The 22,890-nt window shown below is 30.9% G+C and overlaps 2 protein-coding genes across 3 annotated transcripts; one reads left to right on the top strand and one right to left on the bottom strand.

Annotated features, from left to right (window-relative positions):
* The first annotated feature begins 721 nt into the window (after positions 1 to 721).
* Positions 722 to 7,408, top strand: LOC113849161 (phosphoglycerate mutase-like protein 1). The gene is made up of 10 exons (XM_027478857.1): positions 722 to 821; positions 1,318 to 1,391; positions 1,554 to 1,661; positions 1,788 to 1,867; positions 2,479 to 2,641; positions 4,579 to 4,653; positions 4,806 to 4,894; positions 6,800 to 6,919; positions 7,182 to 7,223; positions 7,310 to 7,408. The coding sequence occupies exons 1-10, from the start codon at positions 725 to 727 to the stop codon at positions 7,323 to 7,325; spliced, it is 864 nt and encodes a 287-aa protein (XP_027334658.1). The 5' UTR covers positions 722 to 724; the 3' UTR covers positions 7,326 to 7,408.
* A 737-nt stretch (positions 7,409 to 8,145) lies between these two features.
* On the bottom strand, positions 8,146 to 18,931 carry LOC113869543 (fatty acid amide hydrolase). Of its 2 annotated transcripts, XM_027505920.1 has the most exons (21): positions 18,670 to 18,931; positions 18,420 to 18,541; positions 18,199 to 18,308; positions 17,940 to 18,000; positions 17,475 to 17,662; positions 17,252 to 17,381; positions 17,050 to 17,127; positions 16,830 to 16,977; positions 15,894 to 16,006; positions 15,733 to 15,808; positions 14,569 to 14,640; positions 13,596 to 13,647; positions 11,995 to 12,075; positions 11,827 to 11,910; positions 11,605 to 11,708; positions 11,333 to 11,425; positions 11,074 to 11,142; positions 9,963 to 10,027; positions 9,183 to 9,244; positions 8,723 to 8,818; positions 8,146 to 8,599 (listed from the first exon to the last, which is right to left on the bottom strand). In XM_027505920.1, the coding sequence occupies exons 2-21, from the start codon at positions 18,496 to 18,498 to the stop codon at positions 8,537 to 8,539; spliced, it is 1,824 nt and encodes a 607-aa protein (XP_027361721.1). In that variant the 5' UTR covers positions 18,499 to 18,541; positions 18,670 to 18,931; the 3' UTR covers positions 8,146 to 8,536. The 2 variants fall into 2 exon arrangements, with proteins under 2 accessions (XP_027361721.1, XP_027361730.1); XM_027505929.1 differs by lacking the exon at positions 11,995 to 12,075 and having other exon boundaries at positions 8,152 to 8,599; positions 18,670 to 18,860.
* Between the last annotated feature and the right edge of the window lie 3,959 nt (positions 18,932 to 22,890).

Genomic DNA, 22,890 nt, shown 5'->3' with positions numbered 1-22,890 from the left:
ATTAATTAAATCTTACTTATTTTATTGAATATAAAATAAAAGAAATGCTAAGTTTTTGGCAAAATGACTTTCTCCCGGTAATTATGAACTTTTATAGGTAAAAGAGAAAATAATAATAGCTTCTTTATTCTAAAAAAATATTGTAAATGTATTTAGAAAAGTTTTTATAACATTTATTTAAAATTTTGAAAATAACTTACAATTTTTTTATATTTTTAATTTTGAAAATTTAATTTATCAAAATTTTTATTGAATAAGAGAGCATTTAAAAGCTTTTATTTATATTTATATAATTATTTTAGTGAATTTAATAATTAAAATTATGAATTCAATAAAAAATACTGGATAAAATTTTAATCAAATAGTTTATCTAAATATCTTTTTAATCGAAAATAAAGGTGTTTAAAATAGTTTGATTTTGTCCGCCCACTAATATTGCTGCATTTGTAAGATAAATATTTTTTTTAATATAAACTAAAATTTATTTTAGCCATGAAATTATATAATCTCACTTCTTGTTTAACAAATACTAATTATAACAATTTCATGTATTTTTAATAAATCTGAACTACTAAAAAAATGTGTTTAAAGCATACCTCTTTATATAATGGTGGGTAACATGTCATTAACATCATAGGAGAAAGTTTCTCAAATTAACTAAAATTAAACAAAGGAGCTCCTTCCAGTCCCATTTGTTCCCAAAAAAATATAGAGAAGCATGAGTATGATCACAGTAACGTTTCCATCTTCTTTTCCTTCTTCGATACGCTTTCGCTGCGCATTTCAATTCCTTCCCCGTCGTTCCGCTCTCTGCTTCTCCGGTGCTTCCCCACTCTGATCGCTATCATTTTTCACTTCAATCCAATCTCTTCTTCCAAACAACGATCTTATTCCTTTCTGCTTTTGCTTTCTTTATTTCGACTTTATCTACGCCTCTCAATCTCTTACAATTTCCTTTTTTATTTGTGAAGTATAGGTTACACACTATACTACATTTGTTTTAAGAATCGCATATTTGCTTAAGCAGCGTTCGAAGAATTAGGGAAAAGGATTTTGAATAATTGCAATTTATCCATTTGCTTAAATTGTTAACAATCTGTTGATAATTGTAACGCTGTATGTTGATCTAGTTTTCCGGTAATAGTTTTTCTTCTCAATGTGCTTCCCTATAACTTTTTATTTAGTGAATTATTAGTTCAAATTACTTATGATGACAATTATTTTACCCTTCGATTGTTTCTATCTTTGAGCTCACTAGAAGTCTGATGCTATATTATTTTATTTTTTGTTCTGTTCTGCTGCGTGAATGTTTACCAGGTTTGTCAGAGAATATGGATTGTGGTGGTGGTTCATATATGTTTCCATTGCATCGTTGCAAAACCATTCACCTGGTTGGTATTGAAATTGAACTCAATTTTCAGTCAACACACTGTATCCAGTGTGGACTTGATGCTGCTATGTATGTTGTCACGAGGATATTCAAGATTGCCTTCATTCTTGGTTCTTTCCATGCAAATCAAGGCATTGTCAACTTATAAAACACGTACGTCCAGGTCAGGCATGGACAGGGGATCCACAACGTAGAGGGAGATAAGAACTACAAAGCATACATGAACCCTGAGTATTTTGATGCACATCTTACTCCATTAGGCTGGCAACAGGTAAAGCACTGCACCTTATTGAGCAAAACAAGTTCAGAAGGGAAAAGCTGGCATGAGTCCTGTATATTAGAGACGGAAAAGATTGTTTAGTTTTGTTAGCATGTGATAATCTTTTGCTGCTGACAGGTTGACAATTTGCGTGAGCATGTTCATGCTTCTGGGCTTATGAAGAGGATTGATCTTGTCATAGCATCTCCTTTATTGAGGTATCAAGCCGCGTGCCGCTTCATTGACTCAAATGCTTAACATGGATTGTGAAACCACATGACTCTTTACTTCTTGGAAGGGCACTTGTTTCACATTCATGAATTTCCAATATCTAGTAGACTTGACATGCTTTCTTCATTTGTCTTTCTTTCACCTTGTGATTGGCTTAGAACTCATTCATATTTTCTGGGAAATTTCCTGTGTTTGGCAAGATTGTGCTGTTTTGCAATGGCTACTAAAGGTATTCTCTATTTATGTTTGTTGTATATGCGACATGATCAGCTTCCCTTGATTAATGGATTTAATAGACTGGCCATGTTGCTAATTACATATGAAGTAACATCAGAGGGAAATCTTTAATTTTTCACATTTTAAACATTGGTGTGTTGCTCAGATGTTAAATTAATGTTATCAGAATTTAGGTTATCCATCTTTTCTGATCTGCTAGCTAAGAGTGTCCTCATGAATGAGGTTGCATTAGTTGAAAAGAGCTGGGTTGGGACATCCATATTAGGGCTTTGCAAGTTATCTATATTCTGGGTTTTTGTGGTTTATATCAGAATGTTGTTTTTATGATTTGGTTGAAATGACTTACAACGTATGGTTTTAGGACTTTACAAACTGCTGTTGGGGTGTTTGGAGGTGAGGGCTACACAGATAGAGCAGATTTCCTATGTCTTATGGTGGAAAATGCAGGAAACAGTAGTTGTGCTGCAATTTCAAGTCTGAATTACCCACCAATTGTTGCTGTTGAACTTTGTCGGGAACATTTGGTATGTCATTTTATAATCTGAACATCTCTTTAATCTATAGGAACAGCACGTTCTTCTAGGAGACATTTTTCACCATATTTCTGCTACATTTACTAGAAATCTCCTTCACATCATGGGCAAGGTTTGTCTTGGTAATAAAAATATTTTAGCCATCAAGATAATGCATTCAAATTAGTCTGAAAATGGATATCTTGTACTTAAAAGGGAGCATGAAGAATTCAGAATGTTATTCCTTCCTAGTCAATAGACTTTTCTTACTTAAATAATAGGTTATGGGTGGGTTTGGAAAATCATTAGGGTATGATGATACAATTGAAAATACTCCAAACTGCCATAAGATTTTGAACTTTAGACACAATGAACAGACACTGCCAAGGACCTTGAGGCTGATTTCTTGTGTGTCTATTCTAATACTTTATCTATAAAACAAGATTTCTGCCTATATGTTCCATGTCATGTATGTTTTCCTGAGAGTAATTATTTTCACTCCAAAATGTTAGCTTATTTATAACATTAGCCACAATTAATCTACCGCTTTACAGTTCATACAGCTGGCATACAATTTATTTACACATATAATTGCATACAATCTTTATGTCATCTGCCCTCAACATATAAATTTACAAACCAAGTCCCCTGTATTTTCAGTTTTTTTTTTTTTTGATAAGCACAAAAGTTTCAATAATTAAGGTCCATATACTAAGTCTCACAGATTAATCCAAAATAAACAATTTCTCCTAGACCTAACCTTCTCTTATGTAATAAGAAGGAAAGTATGCTCTGAAGTAATAGCTCTCTGTCATTATGTAGGAAAGACCAATTCCATGATAAGAACATGTTCAGATCACCAAGCAAGGAATGAGAAACAAACTGTTTTAGCACGAGCTAGAAGAGCTTGCCATGTCTTCAATTTAATTATCTCCATCACTTTCAGGGCATCCAATTCACAATTAGAAAAAAAAATTTCATTTTTATGCTTTCAAGTTTCAAATATACCACAATGTCAAGCTCCAAATAATCAAAGTGACTTTCCACCGTTTTTTACCTGGTAGCAGCTCAGAAAAACCAATAGCATTCTGTACTAAGAAAAAATACGAGCATAATAAACGATTTAACCAAGCTTAAATGTCTTCCTAAATGGACTTTACAAAACTACAATCTATGAATAAATGTACAGTATTTTCTACTTCTCTTTTACAAAAAATACATCTATCATTTTCTAAAATATGATTTAGTCTCCTTTTAATAAGATTAGCTTTGGAGGGAAAAGATCCCTGTATTTTCAATTTTAAGTCATGAATTTCAAACTACTGCCTACCTTTCTCTCCAAAAAATCATTTTTTCTGTACAGGTGTTAACCTAGCTAATATAATAACTTTGTTCAATTTATTTAGACAACATGACATTTAAGACATGTCGATACATAATACAAAAGCTTGACAAACTTTAGCCTAAACAGCTGAAGTTGTTGCTAGTGGGCATTTACAAGAGTTATGTGACATTATTTTGATTAAATTTCTAATAAAGACTTGAATGAAATAAAAATGTGAAATATCCTATTCAAAACAAACTGATATTTTTCTTCATAAAAAAAATAAAGTTTGAGATTAATGGCATTATGGACCAACTATATAATGGTCTGAATTTTGAATAGCATTTATTGAGCAGTGATCCAGCTATTTTTCAGGGACATTGAATAACTGGTGTAGAAAGATATGAAATCACAGGTTAAATTAAATTTAAATAATGGACGCACATAAATTTACTAATAAAAGAGAAAAGTTACTTCTTCATTTTCTTTTCCTTTCCACAGTATTGTCAGAAGTTGTCTTTTATGTTTAAAGACAATTTTTTGCTCTTTTGATATAACCTTCTTTAAACTTGTTGACATCTACATGTGGACCATTACAGATTTCTCCATGTGTTTTCTCATGCAGGGAGTTCATCCCTGTGACAAAAGAAGAAGCATCAGCGAGTATCAATATCTATTTCCTGCAATTGATTTTTCACTGGCAAGTACCTAGATTTTATCACTTTATGCACCCTTGTGGTTTACGATTTCGTAGAAGATGGCTAACATTTTTCTTTAGCTCTTCAAGTACTGGGCAAATTGTAATTTATTCTCTTTTGGCTTATGCTGAGTATCTGTTTATTTTCTTTCCAGATAGATAGTAATGATGATACTTGGTGGAAGGCCGATGTTAGAGAGACAAAGGAAGAGCTTGCAGCCAGAGGAATGAAGTTCATGAAATGGTATAATTTAGTTACTGGGAAATTTTATTTTTCACATTCCACCCCCCACCCCCCAGCCTAACTTAATCTGACCAACTCCTTTAACCCAACCAATTGCTAGATTAGACCTGAGAGGAATGTAGCGAGTGAAGGGGGTAGAAAACACTGTTTGAGTGAAAATTTTTGGATTATTTGGTTTCAAAAAGCATTTTCTGTTTTACATAGAAATGTTACTTTGTTTTTATAGATTTAGAAAACAGTAAAAATAAGCTTTTAATGTTTTCTCTGTTTCTTATGTAAATATTTGAAAATATGAAATAGAATAAAAACAATGTGGCATTTTTGTAATTAAAAGTAAAGACTCAAAATGTTTAGCCCCTTGAGATCCATTAGAGGACACATTCAATTCTTAGATCTATAATGGCTAAGCATTACCTTCTTAATCATTGGTCTTTGAAATCCAAGTGAGAACGATGTATTTAAACATTCATGCATTGTAGATGTGAATCATGTGATGCTCCGTCCATTTTGTGAAAGTTAAGTTGACCTTTTCCTATTGTGAACTATACAACAATAATAACAACAATCAAGTCATTCCACTAAGTGAAGTCGGCTAAATAGGTCACATTATGCCATTTAACTCGGTCAAAAATCAAATTTTCAGAAATATTAATTAAAATATCTCTTTTAATAAATTTTTCTAAAATTCTTCCAGGTCTCCCTTTATTCTTTTTTGATGAACTAAAAGTCATGTCATTTACTCTCTATTAGTGCTTCAAAGATTTTTTTTGCATGTGATCAAACCACTTTCCACAGTGTTCAATCATCATTTCATATTGTGAACTATATTGATAAAATATCAAAGCCCAATTTGCTTCCTCAGCAAGACCTCTCTGGTACTGCATTAATTAATATAGTTGTGGTTTAGTGAAGGCCTGACCCCCTCCCTAGCACCAACAAAAAAAAAGAAGAATGCTACCACAGGAATATTGAATTTGGGGAATACACCAGAATAGTAAAGTTGGACTTAATTGTTTTCCAAGTTAATACGTAATATATTCCTACTTTGATTGGTCTTTGTAATACAAAGATAAGATCAACTTGACCTTCTTGAAATTAATGTACTTATCACGTCAAGGGTTTTGTAATAGTTAACTTACTAGACTTGAATGTAAGCAAAGCTTCTCTAAGGGCTGTCGCTCCATTTATGTCTGTCTGAGTTTGCGAGAAGTGAATAGATAACATCTTGCTGATTGCACTTTTTATGTTATTGCTTAGATTTAAATATATTTTTATTCCTTATAATTTACCTTAACTTTGGTTTTGGTTCTTACATTTAGAAGTTTGATTCATGTAGTTCTGCAAGTTTAGCTTTTGATCCTTATAATTTTTATTTTATCTTGATCCTTATAGTTATATTTTGTTTAGATTTTGGTTCCCCTAATACATTATTGGTCCAAATGGTTGTACCTTGCAAGCCGCATGTTTTGGCATATTTCATTACTAGTAAGTAGTAGGTACCAAAACCTAAAATATTAAAATTACAAGGACCAAAAACTAAACTTTTAAAATGTAGTAGGAACCAAAATTATAACAGGTATAATGGTATTTATTTTATTAATTTAGATATCCAAAAATTAGATTTATGCAACTTCTGTTAAGGAAAGCAAAATAAATATTTTCTTTTTTCTTGTAACTCCCCGTTACTTTTATGTTGGTAATTAGAAATTGCGATCAAATAGTATTTCATATATGCAGCGATTATCGGTGATTTTCTTTTTGCAATTTTTCGTTAAGAAAAACAAAATACTCTTTTTTTCTCCTTTTTTCTTGTAACTTTCCGTTATTTTTATGTAACTGGAAATTGCCGTCAAACGTGTTTAGTTCATTTTTTAGGCTCTATTTTTATTTTTCGCTTCATCACAGGTTGTGGACACGAGAAGAGAAGGAGATAGCAATTGTGACACACAAAGCATTTTTGTTTCATACTCTAAGTGCATTTGGAAATTATAGCCATCCCTTGGTGAAGAAAGATTTATCCAAGCTGTAAGTCCGCCAATGCCTCGTGTTTAGTTACTTGTGATTCATGTCCTCTTGGCCAATTGAGTTGATGATGCGTGATTTTATTTTAAATGAAAATATCTTGATTTCTCCATGGATTGCATAATACAATTTATTCCAGACCAGCTTGGTTTGCTATTCAAAAAGTACTATTCCCGTTGTTTTCAGTCTTGCATGCACTCAATGTGTGTTTTCAGCGGTACTTTTTTAGTAGGAAATAGTTAACTAGTTTTTCGAATCCTTGCAGCTTCGCCAACTGTGAGCTACGTTCCGTGGTCATTGTTGATTGGTATGAATAAAATCTAAACAATTTTAAGAGCCTCCTTTCATCTAAATCAGGATAATTAAGCTTTACGATTTATCCTTATCTTCTAGTGTGACAGGATTGTAATCAACCACTAATACTCCAGGCAAGATACCTCCAGGGATGGACGTCTACTGATGTTGCGCATGAGAACGCTGAGAAAAAGGGTATTGTAGATATTTTCATCATGACTCTCTGGAAATCTAGGATGATTATTTTAAATTCACAAATGATAATTCTCCTTATTTCATATATGCAAGAAATATTTTATTTGGAATATTTGAAACAAAGTATCTCATTATGTTGTAGGAGCATGAATCTCGGTTACTGCAATTTACAGTGACGTAATCATAATAAAGACCAATAGCAGATTAAATTGAACACAATGTATGTATAAATTACTCAGTATATCACTTCACGAACAGTAATATGTGGTAAATATGAAAATACAGATCAGGGGATAACTAAAAAGGTATAATCTTTAACACTTTGTTTTTAATTGAAATGGAAAGGAAGAAAATAAAGGGAAAGTCATTTGGGAAGTGGACATTACATTTCAGTCGTTTGGACTGATGAAAATATTGTAGGGTTCACACTTAACATTTTACCGGCCCTAAGACGTGAAATGGGAGGGAGGTGCTGACTTTTCTTTTTTAATTTATTTATTTACAATAATAAAATTAATTTTTCAAAACAAAAAATATATGAATAATTTTATACTCTTTATAATAATATAATTTTTTTTATTTAAAGTTTAAATTAATTTTTAAGTGATATAAATAATTTTTTCCTTCATCCAAACAAATGAAAGAAAATTTATCATTTTTGCTTATTTTTATCTATCAAATAATATATCATTTCTAATTTTTTAATTTACTTTTTCTTAATTCACTTTTATCCAAACAAAACATAAGAAAACTGTAAACATTGTATTTTTGAAGTTCTTAAGAAAGCTCTTAAACTCTTCTACATCTTGAAAATGTGCAAATTTCCACTACTACAAGAAATGCTAGCAATATACTTTTTAACATACTCCTTATGTGACATGCTTTAATTTTTTTAAAAACTAATCAATCATAAAGAGTATATTGAAGAGTGTATTGCTAACATTGTCTTACTACTATTGTCTGCTCTGCAGAATTTATTTCCTAAGATCTTGGCAAATCATAAATCCATTTGAGCAATTAGATGCCTTGAGGATGAAGCATACATTATTTGCCAAATGGATTGCGATTTCCAAACAACACAGGAAAGGCTTCGACCGCTTATTAACCGTAACGAGCAAGAACATCTTAGCTTCAGTTAGCCCTCAGAACATCATAGTATGACACGGGCTTTTTCTTTGACTCACCGCAGAATTTCTGAACATATTAGGTAGAAATTTTACCAAAAAGTAAAACAATAATAGATAGAATAACAAAATAAAATATATGTCAAACAGGGGTATTAGCACTTTTTACATTCAGGTATGACAATAAACGTACCTCCACTTCAGATGCTACACGCAGAATAGTAGCTTCCGCCCATGGTCGACCCATTATTTGCAAACCTATTGGAAGCCCTTCTTTATCGTAACCAACCTATAGACCATAGATGTTAGTTAAAGGAATAAACAGTGTAAGATCATTCCAATTTGATTAGCTTCTAGCTTAAAAGAACTGTTCAGTTGAGATAAATATTTGATTCCTAACTTAAAAAGCAGTCCTCGTAAGTTAATTATGCAGCAGTTATGTAAATGAGCTTTTAAAAGTTGAGATGCATAAGTTAATTAACTTAACGAAAGAAGTAAGATTCATTTTACCTCATTGATTTTTTATTTTTTTTTATATATAAGCACTTGTTGTTGAGAAGCTTATTCATTATTATGGTCATTTAACTAAAAGTGCTCATCAGAACAAAATATAAAAAACACAATCTTGAGTGATAAGTTTCACTCTCACTCACCGGGACAGAAATAGCAGGGAATCCCAGAAGATTTGCTGGAACAACAAACCGCATAAGATAAGCTGAGAAACAAGCTTCAAGTTAGCAAATGATGAGGCAAGTTAAATACAATAGGCAGAGTTGTCGTAATCATGGCATGGCGTTTTATTTAGATCAGTCACGAATAATATGGTCTAACTTCCACTAAGGTAAAATCAGTCAAGATACCAGTGTCACATAATACATATCCAGTCCAAAAGTTTCAACGATGCATGGCTAGGACTTATTTGAATGGAGTATCATAATGTTCAGTAGAAATAATTCTCACCAACTTTATGTCGCTTTCAGTCATGATAAACATTCTGGATTTAGAGTCTCACGGCTACACCAAGGGACAAACTTTTACTTACCTCTTTTGTTGACCTAAGATCTAGAGACCATTAACTCATATCAACGGTCAAATTTAGTGTAGACAAAAATTAGATAAATTCCTTGAATTCTAATTATCAAGATCAAAATAAGGACCAGTGAATTTTCTTATTTTTTTTAGTTCTGAGACATTCTCAATGAAAGCTATTTAATATTAAAAATTCATCCATATATCAATATTTATTTGAGAACTTGATAAGTATACAGTAAACAATCTAAATTTCATCCATTTACTTAACACTTATCTGTTTATGTAATCAGAGAGCATGAGTAACAACAATAGGAAAGATGTAATGTTTAATTACAATGATGCACTGCAAATTAGTATGGAAGAAAAATATCCTGAAGCAACTTAAAGGTGAAGCCAATCACCTGTAGTCTGCAGATCTGTTTCACCACTTTTAAGAGCACTACGAGGTATTTTGGGTGCTGTCGTGCTGATACAAACAAAAGTAATTCAGTTGCAGTTCCTCTATATCAATTATTCCAGCCTCAACAACAAAACCTTACTTCAAAAATAAGATGTAGTTGAATTTTGTAAGAATTCGTTTACACATCCATGACACTTGTTATTCAGTCCCATCCTCCCCAAAACTATCCACAAATATAACCCACAAAAGCTGCTGCTATTAGAACTAACAAGATACAAAATGCAGCTGATCTTTTTCTTTCTTGGTTCAATGAAAGCATTTGCAAAGTAGATTTCTGATGCTATTGTGAAAATATGGTTCTCTTAATACTAATAAACTATTACTGAATGCCAGAAAACATATATTGTTATCGAGGCTGTTAAGACAAGTTTATAATCCTTCAAATAATTATAAAAGAAAACAAACCCACATTAAATTATTTGAACTGAATTTTCAACAGTTCAAGGGTTCGATACACTAAGGTTATGTTTAGATGTCATCATGTTTAGGAGGGGAGGGAAAGGGAGGAGTTAGTGGAGTTCAACCCTTAATTGGGAGTTACTTAACTAGGAGAGGAAGGGTTACATAATTTTTTTAAATTTCCCAAAACCCTCCCAACATTAATTTTTTTAGTTCCACCATTTTAAGAGTTTTATCTCTCACTCTCTCCTACTCTTTCATGATTAGGAATTTGTTTTTTTTTTCAAAATATGTTAATTTTTAGAGTGATTTAAATATAAAAAATATTAATTTTAAAATTATTAATTTTTAGAGAGAAAAAAATTATTATTTATTTATTTAAAAATATAAATAAAAGATATCAAAGACAATAATATTATTTGTATGATTAAACCTCTATCACCCTTCCCTCTTAGTATTAAACATCCAATCAAAAGTGGGATTAAGTTTTCACCCTTCCCTCTTAGTATTAAACATCCAATCAAAAGTGAGGTTTAAGTTTTCTTCTCCCTCCTTTCCCCTCTCCACCTTCCCCCTTCAAACCCTTCCTTTCTCTCTCCTTCTAAAGATCCAAACAAAGCCTAAGGTGTATTCTACCATGCTATTGTACATACCCAGTTGTTGGAGTCACTATGACATCAATGTTCTTGAAAATCTCCATGTGGTAATACATAAGCCTTCGTCTGAAACATATAAGATAAAAAATTTAGAAGCTACACAGACAATCTTTTTTGTATGGTTTACATATTAGATCATCTACGGTAGTAATAATTTCTAAAAAATTGTACCATAGAATTTTCCAAGGCCATCAGTAAAGTATACTTTCACTGAAAGGGGTGTAATTATGGTATATTTATTATGAAATCAGCTCACCTAATACATTGGGCTGCAACATAATCTGCTGCTGTAAATGATCGAAAAAGTGCCAAACTTGTACGAGTATCATATGACAATCTTACACCTTTGCTATTAAAGAAAGAAAAAAATACAGGAAATCACCATAAGTTCTCATATAAATAGGCAGACAAAGATAGTCACTATCTAATATTAACCTTGTTGGATAACAGATGAAAACAATGCCTTTGAAGAATTAGACTACAAAATGAAATTACCAGCATTAAATTTTGATATATACTCAAACATACCCATCTTCACAATCAGGATTCAGCGAACATAAGCATTCAGAGCCAATGGAAACAACATGGGCAGTTCGCATCTCATCAAGCTCTGGTATAACAATTTCTATCACCTTCAAATATAAAAGAAAGATACACTATTTAGCCTTGTTTTCACTTTGAATCTATCGTGCTCAACTAGATATAAAGGGCAAATCAATCATGCTGTACATGATAATGTGATGAACTTACTTCACAACCATGTGCCTTTGACAGCTTCTTAACAGCATCCTCACATTTATCAGAGACTTCAGTTGAAAGAACATCATTAAACCACTACACAAAAACAAACATATTATTTTAAAAAATAACATTTCAAACTACATAAAAAAAATTACGTTTAAATTACAGGGTGATTACCGGGGTGTACTTTCCTATTCTTAAAGATCCCAAGGCATTTGCATTGTCATTGAACGACAGAGTTGGCAAACAAGGTGGTGACTACAAGAAACAAAAAAATATATGCATTGTAACCATACTTACTAAAGAAAAATAGCGGAAGTTTTACGCAGAGAATAAGGTATAGAACAGTTGAACAAGAGTTGTGGTTTGTCTTTGCCATATGCACGTACATAGCATTGCATCAGTTGTCTAAAGGAGCCTTTGACTTATACAGAGTAGCAGTACAAATGATCGTTGGAACACCATAAATGTACAGGTTTACTATGCCATGGCTGGGCTTGAGAATTGCCAAATATTCAACGATAATCTATTTTCCTAGGTTGAATACATCCCCTTCTAGTTGGTCTTTTTCAATGACAGATGTCCATGTTCTAGAGTCCAATCATAGTTTTTCTTGTTGATTATTTTTTATAAAGGTTTCTCCAAGAACTAGTTGACTTTAATGAAAATATACTCTGAAGGGATGCCTTTATTTAATGCCTTTGAGCTGAAGTTAAAACATAGTTTGATCATCTTGTTACAAAATTGACAATAAGAGATTTGTTTTTTCCATGCATGACTAACAATGGAATCATTCATCAATCTACATGTGCAGCTGAGCCCAACAGAATAGGGTGGGTGAGTTAAGGATCAGACTAATTTATGGAAATAGCATGAGCACTTTGGTTCCACATGAAAGTTCTCAACCATTTCTGGGCAGACTTTGTGTCTACAGCTGCAGCAAGCTATTTGATGAAGTGGTTCTTCAACTTATTCAATATTGGAGTTTCCAAATACTGGTACTGTCCCATTAAAATTCATTATAGATGACTCTGTAGAAGCTATGTTACTTAATATATTTTATAATGGATATTTTTGTTTTAAATGAAATGGTAATCATAATAAAAGGCAACAAATGTATAGAACACTAGTATGTATTAAAGAACTCCAAACGAGAGATTTAGAAATTGAACAAGACTCTTAGCAAATGAACATTCTAAGAAAACCCAAGAGCTTAATCATGACATAAATCCCTAATAAGCTCAATCATAGATATGTGAATGTGAAAATGTTATCTACTTTTCTTCCTGCCTCCTAATTTTATTTTGATGATATGGTAGTTGTTAAGACTTAAGATGTTCTACATGAATTAGGAATATGACCGAAGTAGTCCTTACAAGACTTGGACAATCCTTCCTTGAACTGGTTTTTGGGAGTTAAGCCTGATTCATTTCTAATATGGTAATAGAGTTATTACAATCTTGATATTGGGCCACTTGTAGAAGTCCAATCCTGTAAACTTCACACTTCAAATATCATGTTTTGGAAACCAAGAGGGTGCATTAAGATGCCCCACATGGAAATTGACTAGGAATGTGGCCAACGTAGTCTTTAAAAACCTTGGGCAATCTTCTACCTTGAGCTAGCTTTAGGGGCGATATCTTATTACTAAGAATTTCAACTGTGGGATTAAAGATTAACAGTTTCTGTATCCCTCCACCCCCTCCCCCCCCCCCCCCCCCCCCCACAAAAAAAAAGAAGAAGCACGCACATACAAACAAAAGATAGAAAAGGATTACCGGTTTCAAACTGATTCTATTCGCAGGTGATGCACCCAACATTGCCGCATACCTGAAATATTAGGACCAAAAAGAACTGTCATATATCTTCAAGAAGCTGAGCCATATTAATCTAGTTTTATACTTTACAATTGAATTGCTAAACCAAACAACTACAACTGCACATGTACTCTTGAAGTCACGTATATATTCAATTGATGAGCAAGTAAAAAGTATTGAAATTAGGAAGCTCTTACTTGAGTCAACCATTAAAGAAAATATATGTAGCAAGCAGAAGTCAGTAACGTTATAGAAAAACCTTCAATGCACTAGCTGTATCTGGAACAGCAGTGCTTATCACTCATGAGCAATTATAATGATGGCAATGGTCAGTCATTGAAATTTTCTGCCCAAGTAGAGTAATTTTGAAAAGTTACAACAAAGTGTTATACAAAAGAGTGGGGTTAAACCATAAAGATAATAGCAAGGATGTTACTGTTTACCTTAGGCATTGTATAAGAATTCAAGCAGTTAACCAGTTTAGTTTTCATTACTGCATTTAGAGTGTTAATTTATGTTGATTGTAACTGTCTATTAGATTCTAATAAGTAATTTACCAAATAAACACTTTTACTGAAAATCCCTGATAAAACTTTGACATACATAAACATGTTCTTCAAAGTCAGAAATTTGAACCCAAAAAATCATGCTAATTTATCTAACAATGATAAGCTTTTAAGACACTTGGCCAATCTTTTAGCATGTAAAATAATAGAAGTAGGAGCAATTCTGAGACAATGAAAAGTAGAAGTGGGCTAAAATACAGAACTGGAAAAAAAAATGGTCAGTAAAATCTTAAAAAAAAACTTCCTATTAATGGAGAAATGATGAAAATGGTTTGTCTTCCGAGTCATGCAAAATAGAGAGCAGTCAAGTAAAATAGAAGAGTCTGTAAAAAAGAAAGCATGAATGAAAAGAAGAGAAGATTGCATACACTAGCATGACATCTTCCACTGATGAAGCAATTGGTCCAATAATTTCCACTGTTCCAGAATCACATAATGACCTGTAAATAAAAAATAATAATAATGTGTTTGTGTTCCATATATAATAAATTGTGTTAGGGTAGCATTTTTATTGTCTTCTAATGCAACTATATCCTTTTTAATTATAACAATTTAAACAATGAATATTACAAACTCTGGTTTGTCAAATTTCTTGGAGACTTCATACAAGTGCTATTCAGACATATTGCGCTTTGAAATTTACTGAACAATAAACGCATGTCTAAATGATCTGATCACATGATTTTATAGATTATTTTTTTGAGTCCAACAAGAACATGCAGGTTATTACAAGATAAAAATGTCGCACAGTTGCATAACTCCCAATAACTATTCTCCACCAATGCCTTAGACTAAAGTCCAGAATGTGAAACAAAACTCAAAGAAACTCAAGAACCGTGATCCATTATAATTTATACAGCCAACCAATAAAAGGAAGCATCGCCATAAAAAGGAAAATAAATTCAAACAAGAAGTTAATAAAGTTCCTTCACCACTCAAAAGACCAGCCTATTCACCCTATAAAAAAGGAGTATTATCTACTGAGCTAAAATAACTGGAAGCGGTCAATCACTTAAATTTTAATCTTTTAGATAAACTGATAAAGTAACCTACTTTCCTACCAATACCATGTAATGGTACGTTGAATTATATCCTTAATGATGAAAAAAAAAAGGCGTTTTTATCCTAAGAACTTTAATTAATGATTTCTGGCCTCGTAGTTATGACATATTTGAATTAAAGTCTAATGCAAGAAGCTTTCTTAAATTAGGCACTGAAGGAGTCTCTTCAAGATCTTGTCAACTAGTTTTCAACTGCAGACTTTGTCTTCCTTTACCAATCTTCCCAGATTCATGTCTTTGATATGATTGTTAAGTACTCAAGCAATAACGCTGACCAAAAAATTCAGTAATTTCATTTCATAGTCATAATAGAAAACGGGCAATCCTAACCCCAAATAATGTAGAATAGGATCACAAAATATAATCGCTCCCACAATGTAGTAAAAATAACTTTCTTGTGCAGCAATTGAGCAAATAGTACATATAAAGAGCTGGCAAATGACTGATCCATCACATAGTGTGAGAAATTACCCCTCCATGCTTGTCCGGCCATAATTTGACTTCAGTCCCACCACACCACAAAGGGAAGAAGGAATACGGACTGAACCTGCATTTCTCCAGAATTTTCAAAAAATAAGCATGTAGAAAAAATAAAGCCAAACAATTGGTTTAATGCATTAGATTTGCACAACCTCCACCATCAGTTCCTAGTGCGGCAGAACATATTCCAGAAGCAACAATTGCAGCTGGACCTGAAGAAGATCCACCAGTGTACCTATCAGGAGCATGAGGATTTCTTGTAGTTCTGCAACTCAAGAAAATTCAGAATAATCAAACATAGGTATTTTTTATGAAGAACATAGGAGAATTATGAGAAAACCAAAATGGTGTTTGAGGTTATATTAGATACACAGAAATTAAATGGTTTAGAAAATTTTCTTTTAATTTCCTAAAGACTTTTGACATTTGTCTTTGTAATAGAAAAGTCTTCTCAAATACAGAAACTGTGATTCAAATCCAGAATTACATAGAACTGACAAAGAAATAACAGAAAACAAAGAAGAAAAGACAACATAGTTCTTTTGAGAGAACTGTAACCTCACATCTAATCTGACACTCAATTCTTGTTTTCCCCTTCCTCACTCCCTTCTTTCCTTGTATCTTGTTACTCTAACAGATTCTCTTCCCTGCCCCCAGCTGCCACTTTGGCAGATTTCCTAATTCATGCTCTCCTCATTGTACACGAGTGTGCAATCCCCTGCTACTTTTCATTTTGTTTTGTAATAAACCCTAGTTATGAGAGGGTGTCTATCACGTTACCATATAACATTTTGTACCTTTCAATAATAGTTCTTAAGCTTGTGATCAACAAGAGAAAAAACAAAACAAAGTGAATAAATAGGGAATGAAGATAAGAAAACAGTTGGTTAACATTTTTACTTGATTACTTTTGTCTCCTACTTTGGAAGGAGGATGAGTGGGACACATTTAAAACTTAAATATATCAAGTAAAGTAAGCAGAGATCATCTTTACTGTTTCTCCATCCCAACAGTTTTCTTACTTTCTTTTTTCTTTTTATGTTGATAATGACATAAACATTTGAATAATAATATATAAATAAGCTTACCCATAATTAGAATTATTCCCTGTTGTACCCATTCCAAACTCATGCATATTTGCTTTCCCTATGAATATGACACCACAGCTACGCAGTTTTGAAACACAGACTGCATCCTTCTTTACCGTGCGTACCTCGTGCATCCAAGCAGATCCACCTGTCATCACCAAAACATATAATTCAATTTTTTTCTTTTTATTTATTCATACAAAGTAAGATATTTACTTACCCTTGGATGGATGAGGATAGCAATCTATATCATCTTTGATGGCCATGAAAATTCCATCCAATATCGAGAACGGGTTTCCTACATGATCAAAGTCCTGGAGTGTAAGTTGAACAATCATCCATGTCTGTTGTATCTAAATATAAACATGTATGAAAATTTAGACTGTAACATCTATCTAAGTATTTGAATCATACAGGATTACCTGCTTCAAACCTCTCAGTAGATGCTGCTGCCTGCTCTCGGACTTCTGCAGCATCAAAAGATATCAATAGTGGTGTTGGAGGTTTATTTCTTCCATTGGCTTCTATAATTGATATGATGCGCTCAGCAACCTACATATTCAGCGTGAAATCATTTCATTTTACAATTTAATTTGAATAAAGTCAATTCTGTACTCAGAGTTGCTATTAACTAAAGCTACATACCATAGATGGGGTTACTTTTCTAGATCGATAAGCATAAGCATAGTCACGTATTTTCCAGTACCGAAAGGATGCAGACAAATTTTCCCATAATCCGGCAGGATCATAATGTGGAAGACACTTCAATGCAGACTCAAGTCGACCTTCAGGTCTCTCATCTTCATCAAGGACAACAACACCAGACTCCATTTCTAAACTTAATGTCACAGACATCAAGGTGGGTTATATAATAAGTATACTTCTACAAATGCAATGCATATGATTTGATACAGTCACTAGTTTCTATTATCTCTACAAAGATTTGTTCCTCCTGTCCCATTCTAATTATCCCAAACAATCACTAGCAATAAAACTTCAAATCTAGGTAAATTCAAGATATAATAAAACTTGCAATTCAAATATATAAATACATTAAGGCTGCAAACTGACATGCAGCAGCAATTCAGACTACCGTTGAGAAGGAACAACCTTGTGGTGGATATTCAGGTTTAAACATGGGCTCCTCAGGTATTGCAGTCTGCCGCAATATCTGTTCATAATCATAATAATAAACAAAAAATCAAAAACAGCCTACAACATTTAGTCAATTCACAATGTTACTGCATGCACATGCACACAACTCAAGTATTCATAAATCATAACATCACAAAGAAAACAACCTTTAATCATGACATGCAAGACATTCATCACTAATTTCATGCAAAAAGAGAACCATGCATACACACACCTCATCAAATTTGTTGTCCTTCTTCAAGTAATTTATAAGAGTAGGACCTATCACCGGAGTTTCAAGTATCCTCACAAATAATCTAAACATGAAGCCAGCCAAATGTGGAGCTGCAAAAGTTAAACAAATAAATAAAAGAGAATAAAAAATCAAATCAAATGTTATTATTAGAAACAGGAAAATCAGGAAGCTTGATTGCAAGAAGCAAACAGATAGATTACCTTGCACAACTTGAGGCTCATATTTGACACATGACAAGTCAACATCCTTTGCCGGCACCATTACTCGCTTCTTCCCCATCTTTAGAGATCGATTAACACCAACGAGCTTTCCTTTCACCTACCTAATTGAATCCAGCACCGAAAAACGAAAAAAAAACAAACAAATTGGAATCGAAGCAGCAAGCAATTCGCAGAGAAGAACATGCAAAAGCAAAAATCAAAGTTGGAAGTGGAATTGAGGCACGCAAACCTAATAAATAAAGGCTCCGAGTGATGTCGTTAATGTTGAGGTGAGGTCTGAGCGATGGTGTTAATGTGATGTGAGCGATGAACTTAACTAAATCGCAGTAACCGTTTTTATTTGTTGGGAAGTGTGGAGCTTCGACAATGCGGTGCGTCCCGCCCTGTCCTTGTCATCGAAAACAATTGGGATGATATTTCATAAATGCTTTCATCCATACCAAGTCTATACTTTCAAAGCTACAATAGTTGGTGAAGCCAACTAATTCTCTTTGACTTACTAACACTAATAAAACTTTATTCTACCTGGTCGCGCTTTTAATATGTAGTTAATTTAATTAAAACTAATAAAATCATGTTTAGCAAATTGAAAATTTAATTAAAATTAAAATTAACTTTTTTTTTTTTGTAGATATCTTCTAGGAGAAGCAATCTTGTCTAAGTTAACATCTGAATTAACGACTTGTTTGTTTAATCGTTTGAGAATTAAATTTTGTAATTTTTAATGCATAGGTGTTTTAATTAATAAAAACCTATGATTTACTTTTGTATTTGGCAATTTACTAATTTTAACCTAATAACTTTACCCATCTTATATACAACAAATGTATGTTTGCAGTATATAATAACATAAATTATAATAATTTTTTTTATAACATAATTATGATAAAGTTATGTTTGGTGTATATGAATAAACTATAACATATAATCAATATGTACATAAAATGAACATTAAAAACAACATGTTTATATTTTTATTTTTTATTTTCTTTAGTCTATTATTTATTTGTATTATATTTTAAAAAGAGCTGTCAAAAGTATTTCTAGCATGGGTATTAAATGAATATTATTAAATTAAAATAATTTTAAAAAATAAATTTTGTTGCATATTTTAAAATTTAACAAGTTTTATATTTAAAAAAGTAAGTACTTTTATTGTTAACATTAAATAATTTACTATATTAAAGAGATAAGATTCTTGGTTTAAAAATAAATTATCATATATACACTCACCATAAAAGTTAAAAAAAATATTTAACAAAATAATCTATAATGCGGTGGTGTTATGTGAATATAAAAGCAATTTTAATACGTATATTATATGAATATTATTAAATTAATTTATTTTAAAATTAGAGGTATATTGTACTTTTAAAAAGTTAATAAATTTAATCTTTAAAAGTGTAAATATTTTTATTATTAACGATAAGTAATTTAGTATGTTAAAGAGATACGAATTTTTTTATTGAAAAATATAGTATCATATATGAAAAATGTAAAAAATTAGTAAATTTATATACTGACTTATAAGATAGTTATGTTATCAATACACGTAAATGAAATAATAAAATAAACTATGATACAGTGTTTTTGAAAGAAAGTGAATTATTTAACTATAACATATAATCATTATGTATATAAAATAAACATGAAAAGAACAAAATAATTATTTTAAATATTTTTTTTATTTATAAGAGAATGTTATTAAAAATAATATTATTTTTTAATTTATTTTATTTAAATAAAAATATATGATTTAAACTAATTTATACACATTTAAAATATTTAATATAAAACTGTAATAAAATTAATTTTACTCAATATAAAATGAAGAATATTTTAATTGTTTCAATAAGAATTATTTAGATATATATTGAAGTAAAAAAATTAATTAGTATCAATATGGTGCTAATTAATAGAAAGGTTAATATATATTTGTATTTTTAAAATTTTATTATTTTAACACATCCTAATTATATTGTCTTTTATATGTTATTATATATTAATTAATTTTTGATTTATTTATTTTTTATTTTTTAGTTGATTAAGTTTTTTCTTCTTTTAAAGCAATTACATTTATGCTTTTATAGAAAAAAATATTTTCATATATTTAAGAGTTAAAGGAAGCAAAATATATTCTATAAAAAAATTTTGATGTAAAAGAACATAGACAAATTTATTGTGGTCGAAAAAGTTATTTTATATTGAATTCTATATGTCACAACTATAACTATACTATAATGATAGCATAAACTTTTATCATACTTTTTACTTTGTAAATTTTGAAATTTTAAAAAATTGTTGTAAAAATAATGTTATATAATTTTTATTTAATTTATGTATTAGTTTTTAAAATTTATTTATTTTATAAATATATGTTATTAGAGTGGTCATGTACATAAATCTAATTAAAGAAAAATTAGTTGTTCAAAGTAAGGTTAATGACATGGCACTTTAATTTCAATACACAAGGTAGAAATAATTATTTTAATAAATACAATTATTGATAAGAAAATAATTTTATTTTGATTAAATCATTTATAGAAAAATAAAATAAAAATAATAATATGGAATGATTATAATGTATTGTTTAAAATGATATGTCTTAGAATTTGTTTAAAATGGTTTATTTTGCTTAACTTTTTGAGATTTTTGTGCAATAATACCATTTCCTTTTCTTTCCTTTTTTTGCATTATTTTCTTCCACGACTTCTTCTTCTTTGACTCAACGATGTTGACCCCCTCCCAACAACTCTATCAAACCAAATGCTTGGAGTTAGAGAGGAAGAAAGTCAACAATATTTTAGTCAAATCACAGCAATATCAATGACAAGAGATAGTTCGTGCTGTTTGGAGGCAGGCTCGGTTTTGAGGGCAGTTTAGAGGTGCGATCGCCTAGGGTCCAAAGTTAAAATTGTGTCCTACTTTTACTTGAAAAAAATTTCAGCTATTACAGTTTGCAGTTGAAAAAAATAGAAAAACAAAAAAAAACTTTTTAATTTCTTACATCTCATTTGCTATAAACGTAGTCGACTCATTGATCTCTGTAGACTCAAAACTTTATTTAATTCCAAAATTTTACTATTTTTAACATTAAATCTCATGGAGAATTTTAGTTTTCTCCAAAAAATTAAATAGTTATTAAGTTTGTCAAATTTGCAAATTGTTCTTTAAATATTTTAATCAATTATAGATTTTTTTTTACGGTTTCGGTGACTATATCATCAATTGAAAGAAGTTTTTTAAAGTTAAAGTTAATCAAAACACCTAAGGTCATTAATGTTATAAGAACCATTGAATGGTCTCACAATTTTATCAATAGATAAAGAATTTTTAAAAAACATTAATGTTAATGTTATCATTGATGATTTTGCATCTCAAAATGCTTGTAGAACTCATTTTTTATGATCTTCTGTGTTTTTGTAGTTAATTATAACATAAGAGTTGGTTGAATAAAAGAATATCTTTTTATAATTTTATTAGAAAAAATTATAGCTACTTAAGAAAAAGTATTATTTTAATAAAATTATTAATATATACTTTTATTTTGTTTATTACATTTTATAATTTTTTTAAAGGGCCCTAATTTTCTATTTTGCCTAGGGTTTCAAAAAGGTCAAGAACGGCCCTGTTTGGAGGTAGAGGAGATGATAGAGAAAACATCGACTATGGCAAACTGACTCATTGTGAGGTGAAGGAGGAAGAGGGTTAACGATATTTTGGCCAAATGATAGTCACGTCAACAACAAGAGAGTAGCTCGCAATAGTTGAAGGCAAGAGATAAGGTGAAAAAACTTTGACAATGACAAAGTAACTTGTGGTGCGAGACCTGCGATAAAAGAGAAGGAGAGTCAACACTATTTTAGTCAAATGAAGCGATTATGATGATAAATAGGTGATTTTGAAAATCTCAAAAGTCAAGTATAAAAATAAATTATTTTTTAAAAATTATAAAATAACGTTATTCTATTTATTTTTTCATGTATCACTTAACATGAAAAATCATAATGTGAATTTTATGGATTAAAATTTTAAATTTTAAATTTAGAAAATTGACTCTAATTATGTTTCATATTTTAGAAAGTAATGTGAGGCTTATCTGTTTAATATCTTTATAGTATAATATTTTAGACTAAACTCTCATTTTAGTCATTGAAATAGTTAGTGTTTGGTATTTTAGTCTCTAAGATATTTAAAATGTCAAGTTAGTCCATAACTTTCAGCTTTGTCGCTGTTTTTAGTTCTTAATCTCAGACATTGTTAATAAATAGTAACAAAATGTTAAATTGTCACGTTAGGTGTCATGTTAGAAACTTAGTTGACAGAAACGACGTATTCCAAAAAATTTAAAAGGTGCCCTAATTGCCAAAACATTTTAGTATATATTATAGATTGTGCGGCTCTAATTCTTCCACTATTAGGATTCTTCTTTCCAGTGTTATTGGGATTG

The sequence above is a fragment of the Abrus precatorius genome, unplaced genomic scaffold (genome assembly GCF_003935025.1).
Source record: "Abrus precatorius isolate BTA unplaced genomic scaffold, Abrus_2018 Scaffold10, whole genome shotgun sequence".
Classification (NCBI taxonomy): domain Eukaryota; kingdom Viridiplantae; phylum Streptophyta; class Magnoliopsida; order Fabales; family Fabaceae; genus Abrus; species Abrus precatorius.
This window is presented reverse-complemented; position numbering and strand designations above follow the sequence as displayed.